The sequence below is a fragment of the Triticum aestivum genome, chromosome 2D, assembly GCF_018294505.1.
Source record: "Triticum aestivum cultivar Chinese Spring chromosome 2D, IWGSC CS RefSeq v2.1, whole genome shotgun sequence".
Lineage (NCBI taxonomy): Eukaryota > Viridiplantae > Streptophyta > Magnoliopsida > Poales > Poaceae > Triticum > Triticum aestivum.
The window spans coordinates 136786639-136803971 of NC_057799.1; the positions used below are offsets into that span (position 1 = coordinate 136786639).

At 46.6% G+C, this 17333-nt stretch overlaps 1 protein-coding gene across 1 annotated transcript in view; it reads left to right on the forward strand.

Moving 5' to 3' along the window:
• Positions 1-8750: 8750 nt before the first annotated feature.
• The window catches only part of LOC123052205 (probable WRKY transcription factor 3), a 10580-nt gene continuing 1997 nt past the window's right edge, over positions 8751-17333 (forward strand). The window contains exons 1-3 of the mRNA XM_044475318.1: positions 8751-9054; positions 10003-10844; positions 10951-11067. Of these exons, the coding sequence (XP_044331253.1) occupies positions 8896-9054; positions 10003-10844; positions 10951-11067 (1118 nt within the window). The 5' untranslated portion in view covers positions 8751-8895. The remainder of the gene's footprint in view (positions 9055-10002; positions 10845-10950; positions 11068-17333) is intronic.

Below are 17333 nucleotides of genomic sequence, written 5' to 3' on the forward strand. Positions count from 1 at the left end.
GGAGGGAGGGCTGCTGTACCCTAGCCCTTGGCGCCTCCCTCTCCCCCTGCAACACCTCTTCCTCCCGCTTGCGCTTGGCGAAGCCCTGCCGGGATCCCGCTACTTCCACCACCACGCCATCATGCTACTGGATCTCCATCAACCTCTCCTTCCCCCTTGCTAGATCAAGAAGGAGGAGACGTCGCTGCTCCGTACGTGTGTTGAACGCGGAGGTGCCGTCCGTTCGGCACTCGGTCATCGGTGATTTGGATCACGGCGAGTATGACTCCATCAACCCCGTTCATTAGAACGCTTCCGCTCGCGATCTACAAGGGTATGTAGATGCACTCCTTTCCCCTCGTTGCTAGTATACTCCATAGATGGATCTTGGTGATGCGTAGGAAATTTTAAAATTCTGCTACGATCCCCAACAGTGGCATCATGAGCCAGGCCTATGCGTAGTTACTATGCACGAGTAGAACACAAAGCAGTTGTGGGCGTAGATGTTGCCAATTCTTCTTGCCGCTACTAGTCTTATCTTGTTTCGGCGGTATTGTGGGATGAAGCGGCCCGGACCGACCTTACACGTACGCTTACGTGAGACAGGTTCCACCGACTGACATGCACTAGTTGCATAAGGTGGCTAGCGGGTGTCTGTCTCTCCCACTTTAGTCGGAACGGATTCAATGAAAAGGGTCCTTATGAAGGGTAAATAGAAATTGGCATATCACGTTGTGGTTTTACGTAGGTAAGAAACGTTCTTGCTAGAAACCTATACAAGCCACGTAAAAACTCACAACAACAATTAGAGGACGTCTAACTTGTTTTTGCAGCATGTGCTATGTGATGTGATATGGCCAGAAGATGTGATGAATGATATATGTGATGTATGAGATTGATCATATTCTTGTAATAGGAATCACGACTTGCATGTCGATGAGTATGACAACCGGCAGGAGCCATAGGAGTTGTCTTTATTTTTTGTATGACCTGCGTGTCATTGAATAACGCCATGTAAATTACTTTACTTTATTGCTAAACATGTTAGCCATAGAAGTAGAAGTAATCGTTGGCGTGACAACTTCATGAAGACACAATGATGGAGATCATGGTGTCATGCCGGTGACGAAGATGATCATGGTGCCCCGAAGATGGAGATCAAAGGAGCAAAATGATAATGGCCATATCATGTCACTATTTGATTGCATGTGATGTTTATCATGTTTTGCATCTTATTTGCTTAGAACGACGGTAGTAAGTAAGATGATCCCTTATAATAATTTCAAGAAAGTGTTCCCCCTAACTGTGCACCGTTGCGAAGGTTCGTTGTTTCGAAGCACCACGTGATGATCGGGTGTGATAGATTCTAACGTTCGCATACAACGGGTGTTGACAAGCCTAGCATGTACAGACATGGCCTCGGAACACACGCAATACACTTAGGTTGACTTGACGAGCCTAGCATGTACAGACATGGCCTCGGAACATGGAGGACCGAAAGGTCGAGCATGAGTCGTATAGAAGATACGATCAACATGGAGATGTTCACCGATCTTGACTAGTCCGTCTCACGTGATGATCGGACACGGCCTAGTTAACTCGGATCATGTTTCACTTAGATGACTAGAGGGATGTCTATCTGTGTGGGAGTTCATTGAGTAATTTGATTAGATGAACTTAATTATCATGAACTTAGTCTAAAATCTTTACAATATGTCTTGTAGATCAAATGGCCCACGTTGTCCTCAACTTCAACGCGTTCCTAGAGAAAACCAAGCTGAAAGATGATGGCAGCAACTATACGGACTGGGTCCGGAACCTGAGGATCATCCTCATAGCTGCCAAGAAAGATTATGTCCTAGAAGCACCGCTAGGTGAAGCACCAATCCCAGAGAACCAAGACGTTATGAACGCTTGGCAATCACGTGTTGATGATTACTCCCTCGTTCAGTGCGGCATGCTTTACAGCTTAGAACCGGGTCTCCAAAAGCGTTTTGAGAAACATGGAGCATATGAGATGTTCGAAGAGCTGAAAATGGTTTTCCAAGCTCATGCCCGGGTCGAGAGATATGAAGTCTCTGACAAGTTCTTTAGCTGTAAAATGGAGGAAAATAGTTCTGTTAGTGAGCACATACTCAGAATGTCTGGGTTACACAACCGCTTGTCTCAGCTGGGAGTTAATCTCCTGGATGACGCGGTCATTGACAGAATCCTTCAGTCGCTTCCACCGAGCTACAAGAGCTTTGTGATGAACTTCAATATGCAGGGGATGGAAAAGACCATTCCTGAGGTATATTCAATGCTGAAATCAGTGGAGGTGGAGATCAAAAAGGAACATCAAGTGTTGATGGTGAATAAAACCACTAAGTTCAAGAAAGGCAAGGGTAAGAAGAACTTCAAGAAGGACGGCAAGGGAGTTGCCGCGCCCGGTAAGCCAGTTGCCGGGAAGAAGCCAAGGAATGGACCCAAGCCTGAGACTGAGTGCTTTTATTGCAAGGGAAGTGGTCACTGGAAGCGGAACTGCCCCAAATACTTAGCGGACAAGAAGGCCGGCAAAACCAAAGGTATATGTGATATACATGTAATTGATGTGTACCTTACCAGTACTCGTAGTAGCTCCTGGGTATTTGATACCGGTGCGGTTGCTCATATTTGTAACTCAAAACAGGAACTGCGGAATAAGCGGAGACTGGCAAAGGACGAGGTGACGATGCGCGTCGGGAATGGTTCCAAGGTCGATGTGATCGCCATCGGCACGCTGCCTCTACATTTACCTATGGGATTAGTTTTAAACCTCAATAATTGTTATTTAGTGCCAGCTTTGAGCATGAACATTGTATCTGGATCTCGTTTAATTCGAGATGGCTACTCATTTAAATCCGAGAATAATGGTTGTTCTATTTATATGAGAGATATGTTTTATGGTCATGCCCCGCTGGTCAATGGTTTATTCTTGATGAATCTCGAACGTGATGTTACACATATTCATAGTGTGAATACCAAAAGATGTAAAGTTGATAACGATAGTCCCACATACTTGTGGCACTGCCGCCTTGGTCATATTGGTGTCAAGCGCATGAAGAAGCTCCATGCAGATGGACTTTTGGAGTCTCTTGATTACGAATCATTTGACACGTGCGAACCATGCCTCATGGGCAAGATGACCAAGACTCCATTCTCCGGAACAATGGAGCGAGCAACCAACTTATTGGAAATCATACATACCGATGTGTGCGGTCCAATGAGTGTTGAGGCTCGCGGAGGATATCGTTATGTTCTCACTCTCACTGATGACTTAAGTAGATATGGGTATGTCTACCTAATGAAACACAAGTCTGAAACCTTTGAAAAGTTCAAGGAATTTCAGAGTGAGGTTGAGAATCAACGTGACAGGAAAATAAAGTTCTTACGATCAGATCGTGGTGGAGAATATTTAAGTCACGAATTTGGTACGCACTTAAGGAAATGTGGAATCGTTTCACAACTCACGCCGCCTGGAACACCTCAGCAAAACGGTGTGTCCGAACGTCGTAATCGCACTCTATTGGATATGGTGCGATCTATGATGTCTCTTACTGATGCACTCCTTTCCCCTCGTTGCTAGTATACTCCATAGATGGATCTTGGTGATGCGTAGGAAATTTTACAATTCTGCTACGATCCCCAACAATTTATACTTGAAGTTGATGCTTGTGCATATAGTATTGGGGATGTGCTTATGCAAGGGGTAGACTGATATGATCTTATTTCAGTAAACCATTGGACCTAGAGCAGTTGCTTCCTTTACTTATGTTGAAGGAGTTGTGGAAATCATAGAGGCACTCATGAAGTGGAAGCACTACATTTATGCCTCCATTATGATCATTAGAAGAGATCGATAGAGCCTCTAGTACAACCAGGACTAGAAAGTAACTAAGGGAAATGAACATTAATTGTTTGTCAAACTACTTTGATAAAGGTATATAGTGGAGTACAAATAGCTAGGGCAATACCGACAAAGTTACAGATGCTCTCTCCGGAGTGAGATACAATATGCATGCACTCATATGCAGTTCATCACTCCCCACTTGGGCATCTGATGTTATTGCTAGCCACACTATTGACTCCAAATGCATTGAACTGGCTGTGAACAACATTGTAGTACCAAATTACTTCTTACACAAGGGCCTCATCAGATACATAAACAAAGTGGTTACGTGTACTTCAATAACTTGAGAACTCAGATCATTACTTCACTTCACAACAATGAACTGGATGGTCATGGTCATCAAGGTACCTATTAGAGGATCAAAGTATTGTCTCATTAGCCCGTCACGAAAAAGGATGATGTCCACGAATTTATTGGGCAATTCTCAATTTCCAAATAATAAATCTAAGCACACAAAATACTCAAGCTTATTGCAGGCTTTGCCAATTCTTGATTCTGCCTAGTCACACATAACAATAGATTTTGTCGAGGGGCTTCCTATATCCAACAACGAGAACATGATCCAAGTTGTGGTTGACAGGTTCACTAAGTGCATCCATTTCATGCCACTCAAACATCCCACTTACTGTTTCTTTGTTGTTAGGACATATACTGAGAAGATCTTCATATTACATGGACTGTCCAATGTTATAATCACTGATATGGACATAATCTTCACTAGCCACCTCTTGCGGTACATGTTTAAATCAATCAGAGTTAAAATGCATATGAGCACTTTCTACCACCCCAAAGTGATGGGCGGACACAAAGAGTCAAGCAGTTCTTGAAAAACTACCTTAGGTTCATGGCTTCCACACAACCTAATAAACGGTGTCGCTGGTTGTATGGTTCCATATGGCGGAGTGGTGGTATAACACATCCTACCACACTTCATTCAAAATGACACCCTTTTAGGCCCTTTATGCAAGAGATCATACTTTGATTGCCGAAGCTGCTATGTACCTAGAGAAATTTTCTGAAGACGCTAGTCACAGTATTTCTACTAAATGCATTCCTCTCTAGATCAAGGAAAATCTGTAGAAGGCTTAGGAAAGAATAAAGAACCGTGTTGAAAAAACAGACTAGAGAGGTTCTTCAAGGCTGAAGACATGGTATACCTCCTACTTCAACCTTACATGCACACTCGCACCAACATCCATCACAGTCTGAAGCCGCACTCAAAATTCTATGGGTCATTTCATGTGCTAGAAAGAGTTGGGTTAGTTTCTTACAAATTTTTACTTCCTAAAGGATGTAAACTTCACCCTACCTTCCATGTCAGCTAGCTGAAACAACGCCTTGGGCCAAAAGCAACACGCAATGCCACTTTACCTCTCCTAAACAATGATGGCACAATAATTATTGAACCTGAAGAACTACTGGACAGGAAACTCATTCCTCGAGCCCAGGGTAACATCAACATTTTGGTACAATGGCTCATTAAGCGGAAGAACATGCGAACATGCAATGACTGCTTGGGAGGATTCTGGCTCCATACAAAAGATTTTCCCTGCATTTCAGCCATGGGCAAATATGATACTTTGATCTCTCCACCGAGGAATTGTCACATCCCAAAATTAGAAATTCGACACTTCGTAACATTCAGCTAAATGGGTGTGATGTATCGCTCCGGGGAAAATTTAAAGATAGACATGCATCTCCAATCCAACGAGCTTAGGCGCACCTTACTGCTTTGCACCAGCCAAAGCTTGTGTGCTAACCTGTGACCGGACTGGCCTCCTTCACCCTAGGGTCATTGTTAACTGTTACTTTGTGACAAAATTCACCCTCTTCGTTTGTAATTTTTAGTTTTTTACCTTGATTGTAATGGCTATAAAGCCACGGGTCCTTCGTGACTTGGGACTCTTCATGTAATTGGGTTGAAACACTTGCCACCATGTTCCAGTTAGCCTAATATGCGTATTTGACGGCTATGCACACCCTAGTCTCATTCCCCTTAAATCTAGCTATTTACCTTGAACCGACTTGAGAATTCGATACTTTGCTAGTTCGGTTAGTTTGAATTGTCTACCCGACTGTCTACTTCAACAAAGTTTGCGTGACTTTGATGACGGTGGCGCGCCTTCGGTTTGCTCCACTGATTGTAGTTGTCAGTAGGTAGTCTATGGTCCTGGATGTAATTTCTATTACTTCTAGTGTTCTTTGTACCGTCGTGAGCCCAGGACAGTTGATGAATAGGTTGAAAGTTTTTTCCCACATTTTTTTGTTAAAGTAACGTGATCGGGAATTTTGGGTCACCATGACCGATACGACAAACCCTATAGTTTTGTGCAATTAATTAACTCCTAAAAAGCGAACCAACTTATGGTTGAATGGCTACGAGGATAGTGGTATCCCCAGTTCACCAGGTTTCAAGTCCTAGACTTGGCACCGGTGTTCGCATTTTCCTGGATTTTAGGCCTTCCGGGGATGTGCGTTTAGTGGGAGGAGATGTTCCCATCAACTACAAAGGTGTTTGTGGCGACTTCGTCAATCTCAAGATGATGTGCCGGCTCAGTCTCTCGAAGGTGCTAAAAAATAATTCCTAAAAGAAAAGGGGATAATTAATTTTAATGCCCTAGTTTTGTCCCACTCGGTAGTTTTACCCCTAGTTTTAAAAAACTCTTGGTTCTACCCAAGCCACTTTGCTCCTCTTATGCTTTTGCCTTTGAACGTTTGACCGTCACTTTGAAAACTTCATAACAAATTCACACTAACTCAAAAAAGTAAATAATATATCAAAATGTTTAGAAAAATATCACCTATATGTGCATGTCATTTGTATTCATGAGAAAAGTGTTGGAAGGTCCTCATCTCAATTTGAGCTTATATGATCTCAGGACGAACAGTAAAATTTGAAAAAATTACAAAAAATCTAAAGAAATCTACTTTTGTGGCAAACATTGACAAATATTTTTAGTTCTTGCAAAGTTTCATCAGGGAATGACATTCGTGGAAGTCACGGCAAAAACAAAACAAAATCAGTACTCCAAATGCTTTCGTTTTGGAGCATCGATTTTGTCTTTTTTCCACGACTTCCACAAATGTCATTCCCTTATGAAACTTGACAAGCACTCAGAACATTGGTCAATGTACAATTGTTTCATATTTTACTGTTCATACCAAGATCATATGAGCTCAAACTGAGATGGGGACTTTCCAACATTTTTTTTCATGAATGCAAATGACATGCATATATAGGTGGTGTTTTTTTTAATATTTTGATATCTTATTTTCTTTTTTCTAAGTTAGTATGAATTTGTTATGAAGTTTTCAAAATGATGGTCAAACGGTTAAAGGGCAAAAGCATAAGAGGAGCGAAAATGGCTTAGGCAGAACCGAGGATTTTTGAAAAGTAGTGGTGAAATTGTCGAGTGGGACACAACTAGGGGCATAAAATTAATTATCCCAAAAGAAAAACAACTTCCAAAAAAAAGTTGATATCACATTGTGGGTACATCCTTACGTGCCCCTTATCACCGAACGCATCTACCGTTAGCGGATGACACACTTGGAATGACGATCAATCACGTTACAGTCACGTCTCCAACATGAACGAGGGCGGATGACACACTATGTGCGGCGTACGTCTCTCAAACTAAACACTAAAGGCATTGCGTCTCTGTCTCCACAACAGATAATCAAAGTGCCCAAAGCACATAATACCTTCATCACAACAGATAAAATACCTGAAATTTAACTTGTTGGTTCGGCTTGCCATGTTTAGAATGAACGGACAAATATCTCCGCTACGGTTTTGGAAAATATCCGAGTTTCGCTTCCGTTTAGGGTTTATAAATACGTTCGACCAGATTTTGTACAAAGTACATGCAAATAAAAAAAGAAATAGATGTGTACGGTAGTGATGTACAACTCCTAAGAAAAAGTTGATATAACACTTTGCGTACATCCCTACGTGCCCCTCACGTCTTCAACGAAAGCAAGGGCGGATGACACACTATGTGTGGCGTAGGTTTCTCAAACTAAACACCAATGCATTACGTCTCTATCTCCACAGCAGATAATCAAAGTGCCGAAGCACATAATACCTTCATCAAAACAGATAAAATACCTGAAATTCGTTCTGCCATGTTTAGAACGAATGGACGAATATCTCCGCTACGGTTTTGGAAAATATCTGAGTTTCGCTTCTATTTAGGGTTTATAAATATGTTCAACCAGATTTTGCATAAAGTTCATGCAAATAAAAAAGAAATAGACGTGCACGGTAGTGATGTACAACTCCCAAGAAAAAGTTGATATAACACTTCACATACACCCTTACGTGCCCCTTATCGCCGAACGCGTCTACCGTTAGCGGATGACACACTTGGAATGACAATCAATCACGTCTCCAACAAAAACGAGGACGGATGACACACTACATGCAGCATACGTCTCTCAAACTAAACACGTTTGGGTCGGCATGTCCGTTTGAGTCGGCGTTAAGCCAACTTTTCTGTCCGCGGCGATCCAAACAGACACACGCGGACGAAATGGGCCAGCGCGTTGGAGTTGCTCTAAGGCATTGCGTCTCTGTCTCCATAGCAGATAATCAAGGTGCCAAAGCACATGATACCTTCATCACAACAGATAAAATACCTGAAATTCGGGTACCTGGGTCAGTTTGTTGGTTCGGCTTGCCATGTTTAGAACGAATGGACGAATATCTCCGCTGCGGTTTCGGAAAATATCTGAGTTCCGCTTCCGTTTCCGGGCGGGAGCGACGAATCCGCGGGCTTCCCCTTCCCTGGACGTGGCACGAGCCACCAATCATTTAGCGCCCTCCTTGCGATTTTTATTGCCTCGCCCACTCGCACCTCCCGCCCCGGGGAATAAATACCGAGCGTCCCACTTGGCAACCAATCTAACAGCAGAAAGCATCCCCCTCCCTCCAGCCCATTCGCTCGTCGCCGACGCGCGCGTACGCTACGCTCCTCTGCTCACCCATGGCGGCGGGGCAGTGGTCAGGCATCGGCGACGGCGGCGGCCTCTGGGCCCCGCCCGCGCTCTACAGCCTCTTCCCCGACGAGCAGCCGGCGCTCGGCTTCTACGGGGGATCCCTCGCGCAGCTCCCTTCCCCTCCGCCGCTCCTCGGGTACCCCCAGGTACCGACCACCGATCTCATCTCAGCTCCCTCCCCCTAATCGCACCCTCGCCGCCGCTGTCCTGTTTGATTGATTATTAACAGTACGTAACTATCTGTCCTAGCTCGACGTACTACCAATTACAGTAACAATTATTATACCAGTAGTAGTGGTACAGATACTGAATGGGCATGAACAGGGTAGATTTTCCTTCTGTTGTTTCTGTTGCCAATCGAGCTCCCTCCGCATTGCTATTTTTAGGCCGCGGGATCGGAAATACCGCGGCCTGCGGCCCGTGCTGCTTGGAATTATTGGCCCTGGGCGCCCCAGCCGGAAGGGGGACCAGCTTCTCCAGGACGAATGGCCTGCATTGCACGTGCGTCAAGTTAATCGCGGGTCGGCCTCGGCCCGTGGATTGGTAACTGTCAAGGTCGCCGATGCGTGCCTTCTGCCTTGCCGACAGCTGCACATGACGTGCGGGGCGTCCCAATTTTTTTTCACGTGCTGAGAGGTCGAGTCATAGATAGATAAGTAAACATCGCAATCGACATGGACAGGCAGTGGGCGGGCGATCTTTCCAAGAACCTGATGTTTCTTGAGATGGTGGAGTAGATTTGTGATCCGTCTAGATTTGAGACGGTAGCGTTATCCCTTGGCCTCTCAAATGGTGGCACCATCTTCTTACGTTTTGAAAGCGTCAGGGAGCCTGATTGAATGTTTTCCTGCAATAATGGTAGAAACCCTTGATTCCTTGACATGAAAATTTATTGAATACCACGTCGATGTGCACTTTTCTTATGCTATGTTTTGTTACTGTTGCACTGTGCTCTGTTGAATTCCTTTGCATGGTTTCAGTTACTATTGCACTGTGTTTTGTTGGGTTGCTTTACATGGTTTTAGTTACTATTGCAATAGTATGTTTTATTAAGTTTATTGAAACTGGTATTTATATTTTTTCTTCTTTTGCAGGACAACTTTGATGTGTTCCATGAACAAGACCTAGCACAGCTGGCAGCACAAGTAGCTCAAAAGAAAGAGTTGCGGGGAAAACAAGGGGCGGGATTGCATCACAAGATTGGACCTCAACTAGCTTTTTCGAAATACAGTATACTTGATCAAGTGGACAACTCTTCTTCTTTCTCATTGGCAACTTCAGTGCTGACACCTCAGCATGTCAGTTCTTCCGTAGGCGCGGCATCAATGCAGGGACAGACTTTGCCATCACACACTGGTAGTGGTAGTGTCAACACTGGACCAACTGGAGTTTTACAAGTGCTCCAAGATTCATCCACCACTCTGGACAGTATCAACACTGGATCAGCTGGAGTTCTGGAAGCACTCCAAGGTTCATCCATCACTCTGGATAGACCTGCTGATGATGGATACAATTGGCGTAAGTATGGACAAAAGGCAGTCAAGGGTGGGAAGTATCCAAAGAGCTATTACAAATGCACCCTGAACTGCCCGGTCAGGAAAAATGTAGAGCACTCTGCAGATGGACGAATTATTAAAATAATTTATAGAGGTCAGCACTGCCATGAACCTCCCTCGAAGAGGTTTAAAGATTGTGGTGATTTATTGAATGAGTTAGATGATTTCAATGATGCCAAGGAGCCTTCAACTAGATCACAATTAGGTTGTCAAGGTTATTATGGAAAACCTATAACGCCAAATGGCACGATGGTGGATGGTTTATTGCCAACGAAGGAAGAGGGAGATGAACAATTATCTAGTTTAAGTGATATCCGGGAAGGTGATTGTGAAATAAGAATTGTTGATGCAGATGTTGGTGATGCTGATGCAAATGAAAGGTATTTCCTACAGCTGAACATAATTCCTTACTTGGAACTTTGCTAAGTTCATCCAGACTTCCTAATTAGCATCTTTAAGCTTACTGTTATTATTTCCGCGAGGCAGGAATGTACCAGGTCAAAAGATTATCGTGAGTACAACGAGCGACGTTGACCTTTTGGACGACGGCTATAGGTGGCGCAAGTATGGACAGAAAGTGGTGAGAGGAAATCCTCACCCAAGGTAAGCCCATTATCCCATTTGATTGTTGAATGTTTGAAGTTTTTTCTTTATCATTTTATCTTAGCAAATGTGTCATATTTACAATTGTATATGTAATAACTTCCTTGAATACTAATTAGTTAATGCTGGAGCATGTGAAGTATCTTGGCATCAACTTGATGTTGTCGACAACTCCACATAGCTCACTTGCACTTGCGCAGGCATGGGATGTTTGTCTTGCAGTCATGTATGAAGGGTTTACATTTGCATTCAAGAGAAATAAACACTTTTTCTTTTTAAAAAAGGAGGATGACCCCCGGCCTCTGCATCTGGGCGATGCATACGGCCATTTTATTAATTATACTCATGAGACCTTATAAAGCCATACAACAGCAAGACTAAAGCTACCGTCTAAGAAACAACTGTCGCTACACCTATCCAATTGATGAAGGGGCGCAGATAGTCTGGGCCTAATACCAAACAGACATCGCAGCCAAACCTAAACATTTAAGACCTGAGGTCCCAACCAGGACGCCTGCCTGGTATGGGGCACCTACCAGTCCGGCGCACTCCTCAACCAGGACGCCTGCCGGGTATGGTCCGGCGTGTTAGAGTAGTCATTATGGTATACGACTTCTACTTCAAGTCAGTTTTGTACCCCTACCCCAAGTCGGTTTGTACCCTCTTATATACTCTTGTATGCCGCACCAAATCATCAATAAGAAACAGTTTTATTCAGCTTTCATGGTATCAGATACCGGTCCCAGGGTTTAGGATATGGCTCCGCCAACGCCACCGCCGCCGCCGCCGCCCGGCTACTTCGAGCGCCGGGCCGCACTCATCGCCAAGGCTGCCAACGCCACGGCCGCTTCTCTCTCGGCCCTTACCATAGCTCCACAAAACTACCCTGCACCCATCCTCGCCGCACCAATATCTCTTGCTGACACAATCTCCGACGTCAGCCCCTACATCCCCATAGTTCTTGATCTGCCGCCCACAACTACTACCATTGGAGACATCTCTTCGATCTCCACCTCGGCCGCTGCAACCTGCGCTCGCATGTCGCTGCCAACTGTCTTCCCCACCCCGACGATCCGCAATGGTTGAAAGACGATCTCGCGATCGTCCAGTGGTTCTACACCCGCATCACCACCGAAATCTTCAACATGCTCGATCACGACGGCGCCACCGCTGCCAACATCTGGCACTCCCTCCGTCAGCTCTTCCAAAGCAACACCGACGCTCGGAAAAACGCTCTCCACACCGAGCTTCGCAATATGGTGCAAGGAGACGCCCCGGTGAACCTGTTCTGCCAGCGCGTTAAGACCATTGGTGATGAGCTCCGCGAACTCGGCGATACAGTTAGCGACTCACAGCTAATCAATATCGTCGTCGTCGGCCTCAGCGAAGACTTTGACAAGCAAGCCTCGTTCCTACCGATGATACGGCCCCCTCCTACCTTCGCTGAAATTCGTTCCTTGCTACAACTCGCGGCGGAAACACAAACTCGCAAGGACTCTCGCCCCAAGGTCTTTCATGCTGCGGCTCATCCTCCTCTGCCGTCTACACCAGCGCCGCCTTCCAGGCCGGCTCCTGCCGCCGGGCCGTCCGCATCGTCATCTGTTCAACCGCCCCCAGGCTGGCGTCATAGTCCGAACTACCGCGGCAAAAACCCTATCTACAGGCCGCCGTCGACTCGTTCGGTTCCGCCTACGACATCACCAGCACCGAGTCCTGCACCACCCACCAGTGCTCCCTCTGCGGTTGCATGGCGGCCTCCTCATGCATGGCCCATGCCCTGGTCCGCTCCGTCCACCCTCGGTGCTCCGCCGGCATACTCAGGTGCCTGGCAACCCGGCCTTCGGCCGCCTACTGGTGCTCCCGGGGTTCTCAACCCCCGACAGCCGGCCAATGCCTATCACGCCGCCCCGACGTATGCTCCTTATGGTCATTACAGCACCGACGGCGGCGCCTACTACACACCTCAGCCGGCTGTGCTCCCGACGCCACCCCCACCACAGCCGGCCAATGCCTACTACACTCCCCAGCCGGCCCTACTGCCTTCACCATCGTATCCGCCGGCACTGCTTCCGACGCCACCCTCACCTGCGACGCCGAGCTGGGATCAAGCTGCCTTTCTCCAGGCCATGAATAACTTTGCTGCACAAGGAAACTCAGGTACGGATTGGATCTTTGATTCAGGGGCCTCTAGTCATATGTCTGCATCTAGTAATTGGTTATCTTCTTGCACTAAATCTCCTTTCCCTTCCATTATCCTTGGAGATGGATCATCTATTCCTATATATTGTGTTGGTCAGGCTCAACTTCCCTCTTCCACCAAACCTCTTTTACTTCGCGATGTTCTAGTTGCACCCGCCCTCATTAAAAATCTTATCTCTGTTCGCCAATTTACTTGCGACAATCTAGTTTCGGCTGAATTTGACCCTTTTGGTTTATCTGTGAAAGATTACCTGACCAAGGCCGAGATCGCTCGCTTCAATAGCTCCGGTGATCTTTATTCTCTTAATGGAGTTCCTGCCGCCACCCCTCCAACATCCATGCTGGCCTCCGTCGATCTCTGGCATCGTCGCTTGGGCCATCCCAACCCCGCCGTCTTAGCTTCTATGCTTAGTGAATTTACCATACCATGTAATAGGGACTCTCATAATTCTGTGTTTTGCGAGTCTTGTCAATTAGGCAAACATGTGCGTCTTCCCTTTAGTTCCTCTAGTTCTTGTAGCACTTATCCCTTTGAATTAATACATTGTGATTTATGGACCTCTCCCATTGCAAGTGTTTCGGGTTTTAAATACTACCTTGTTATCCTAGATGATTTCACCCACTTTGTCTGGACTTTTCCTCTACGCAACAAATCCGAGGTCCATTCTCTTTTCCTTAATTTTCAACGCTATGTGTCTGTTCACTTCTTCCTCCCAATTCTCTTTATCCAATGTGACAATGGTCGCGAGTTTGATAACATTAAAAATCGTACTTTCTTCTTACAACATGGCATCCTGATTAGGTTCTCATGTCCCTACACCTCCCCTCAAAATGGTAAAGCAGAACGCTCTCTTCGCACCCTCAATGATATAGTTCGCACTCTCCTCATTCAATCATCTATGCCTCCCAAGTTTTGGGCTGAAGCCCTACACATGGCCACCTTCCTTCTAAATATTCGACCTTCCAAAACTAAACCCAACACTACTCCCTATTATTCCCTCTTTCTTTCCCACCCCGACTACTCCGCGGTTCGTGTTTTCGGCTGTCTCTGTTTTCCCAATGCCTACGCCACTTCTGCAAATAAATTGTCACCACGCTCTATCCCATGTGCTTTTCTCGGCTTCTCTGACGAGCACAAAGGCTATCGCTGTCTCGACCTTCACACCGGACACGTTCATGTCTCTCGTCATCTCACATTTGCTGAGCACATTTTTCCTTTCTCACAACGCACTACTACACCATCCAACACCCCTAGCTCCGCAAACACCCCCTCTCCCCGTCCTTTCCAACTATATACTCCCCTACCTGCCGAACACAGCTTATCACCACCACCATTAACACCCACCATAGCGAATCCCAACCATACACTCACCCCACCCGAGACGTCCCCAACACCCCCGGCCCCTGCTCCCTCCCCAACACCCCCGGCCCCTACTCCCACTCCACCACCCAGCCCTGCTCCCACTCCACCACCCAGCCCTACTCCTTCGTCCGACTCTTCCGCTGCGCCGGACTCACCAGTACCCACCTTACCCCCTCGTGCTATTCCTACAGCAGCCCCGATTAATGATCATCGCATGCGTACTAGGGCCAAATCAGGATTTCATCAACCCCAAGACCGCCTAAACCTTCATACCTCCGTATCTCTCACTTCTCTTCCAAAGAATTACAAAACTGCTCTACTTGATCCCAATTGGGCCGCTGCCATGCAAGAAGAATATAATGCTTTACTTCAAAACAACACCTGGCAACTTGTTCCTCGTCCTCCCAATACAAATATTGTTTATGGCAAATGGATTTTTGGCCAAAAGTTCCACTCCGATGGGAGCCTCTCACGATATAAAGCCAGGTGGGTTTGTCGTGGCTTTTCTCAGCAACAAGGAATTGATTACGAAGAAACCTTCTCTCCTGTTGTTAAACCTAGCACCATTCGCACCGTTATTAGTGTTGCTGTGTCCTCTTCATGGCCCATTCACCAACTTGATGTTAAAAATGCTTTCCTCCATGGTTCCCTTCAAGAAACTGTCTACTGCCAGCAACCTCTGGGTTTTGAAAATCCATTCTTTCCAACTCATGTATGTCTTCTTCAGAAATCTCTCTACGGTCTTAAACAGCACGAGCTTGGTTTCAACGCTTCTCCTCCTTCATTCAAACAATAGGCTTCACTCCATCTCTCTCCGACACCTCTCTTTTTGTGTATCATCAAACTTCTGACACTGCCTATTTACTTCTCTATGTAGATGATATCATTCTTACCGCCTCCTCTCAAAAGTTCTTAGATCATATTGTCTCTCTTCTTAGATCTGAATTTTCTATGACTGACCTAGGACTCCTTCATCATTTCTTAGGCATTGCTGTTGTTCGAGATTCCTTCAGCCTTTTTCTTTCCCAACGCCAGTACATTCTTGATCTTCTTAATCGTGCTGGTATGCTTGACTGTCAATCATCTCGCACTCCTGTCGATACTAGTTTTAAACTTTCGGCTACCGGTGAACCCTTTTCCGATCCTACTCTCTATCGTAGCCTAACAGGTGCTCTCCAATATCTCACCATTACTCGTCCTGAAATCTCTTTTGCTGTTCGACAAGCATGTCTCTATATGCATGATCCCCGGGTTCCTCACTATAATCATGTTAAACGCATTCTTCGGTATTTAAAAGGAACTCTCAATCATGGTCTCCACCTCAATAATTCTTCTCCAAACTCGCTTACCGCATACTCTGATGCAGACTGGGCTGGTTGTCCTGACACTCGAAGGTCCACTTCCGGTTTTTGTGTTTTTCTTGGTAACAATTTGATTTCTTGGTCTTCGAAAAGACAGGTTACAGTCTCACGTTCGTCGGCCGAGGCTGAGTATCGCGTTGTGGCACATGCCGTTGCAGATACAATCTGGATTCGGCAGTTACTCTCCGAGCTACACAGGCCTATTGAGCAGGCCACTATTGTCTACTGTGACAACATATCAGCAGTCTACATGACCAGCAATTCAGTTCAACACCGACGCACAAAGCATATTGAGATTGATATTCATTTTGTTCGTGAAAAGGTTGCTCTTGGTCAGGTTCGGGTGCTTCATGTTCCCTCTACGGCTCAGTTTGCTGACATTTTCACCAAGGCACTGCCTACTAAGCCGTTTCAAGATATCTGTTTCAGTCTCAACGTCGCCGAGCCTGCCGTTGATACTGCGGGGGGATGTTAGAGTAGTCATTATGGTATACGACTTCTACTCCAAGTCAGTTTTGTACCCCTACCCCAAGTCGGTTTGTACCCTCTTATATACTCTTGTATGCCGCACCAAATCATCAATAAGAAACAGTTTTATTCAGCTTTCACGGCGCACTCCTCAACCAGGACGCCTGCCGGGTATGAGGCTGCCGCAGCCACCTGCCACCAATCCATCTTCAGAGCTGTATTGTTGCATGTACCGTGCCAGATCTCTCTGCCATCGACGCCACCACGACGCCCGACAGCGTCGTCCTCCTGCGCGAGTCCATCCTCCCATAGCGAACTCCGAATCTGCACTGCGCCACGCCGTCAAGATCCGTCACCATCAGTGTGTAGGATGAAGCACCGCTCCACCAAAGAATCCGTCCTTTGGTCCCTCGATCACGTGTGTACCTCCAAGAATGACGCCCCCAAGGGAGGAACGACACCAGAGCGCCGCCGTCATCCGATCATCCGATCTGGGGTTTCCTCCGGAGGTAGCAGAGAGTGGCCTTGAACTTCTCCACGGCGATGCCTTCAAGAAGGGAATGACGCAGATAGCGCCGCCACCGCCGGCCTTAGCATGAGCCAAAGGCAAGTTTTCACCCAGATCAGTTCAAAGGGATCCAACTCTCATGCACGGGCCGCCGTCACCACCAGCACCACCAGGCAGACCCTGGCGTAGCGGCAGATCAGCGAGCCGCCGGCACCACCGCATCCAGATCGCCGGCCACACCGGGCCGCCGCCATCCCCCGCGCCGTCCGAGTCGACGGAGCCGCTGACCGCGCACAGGGACCGCCGCCGCCCGCGCACGCCGGAGCGCCGCCGAGAGCCCAGCGTCCGCCACCGCTTGCCGAAGCCA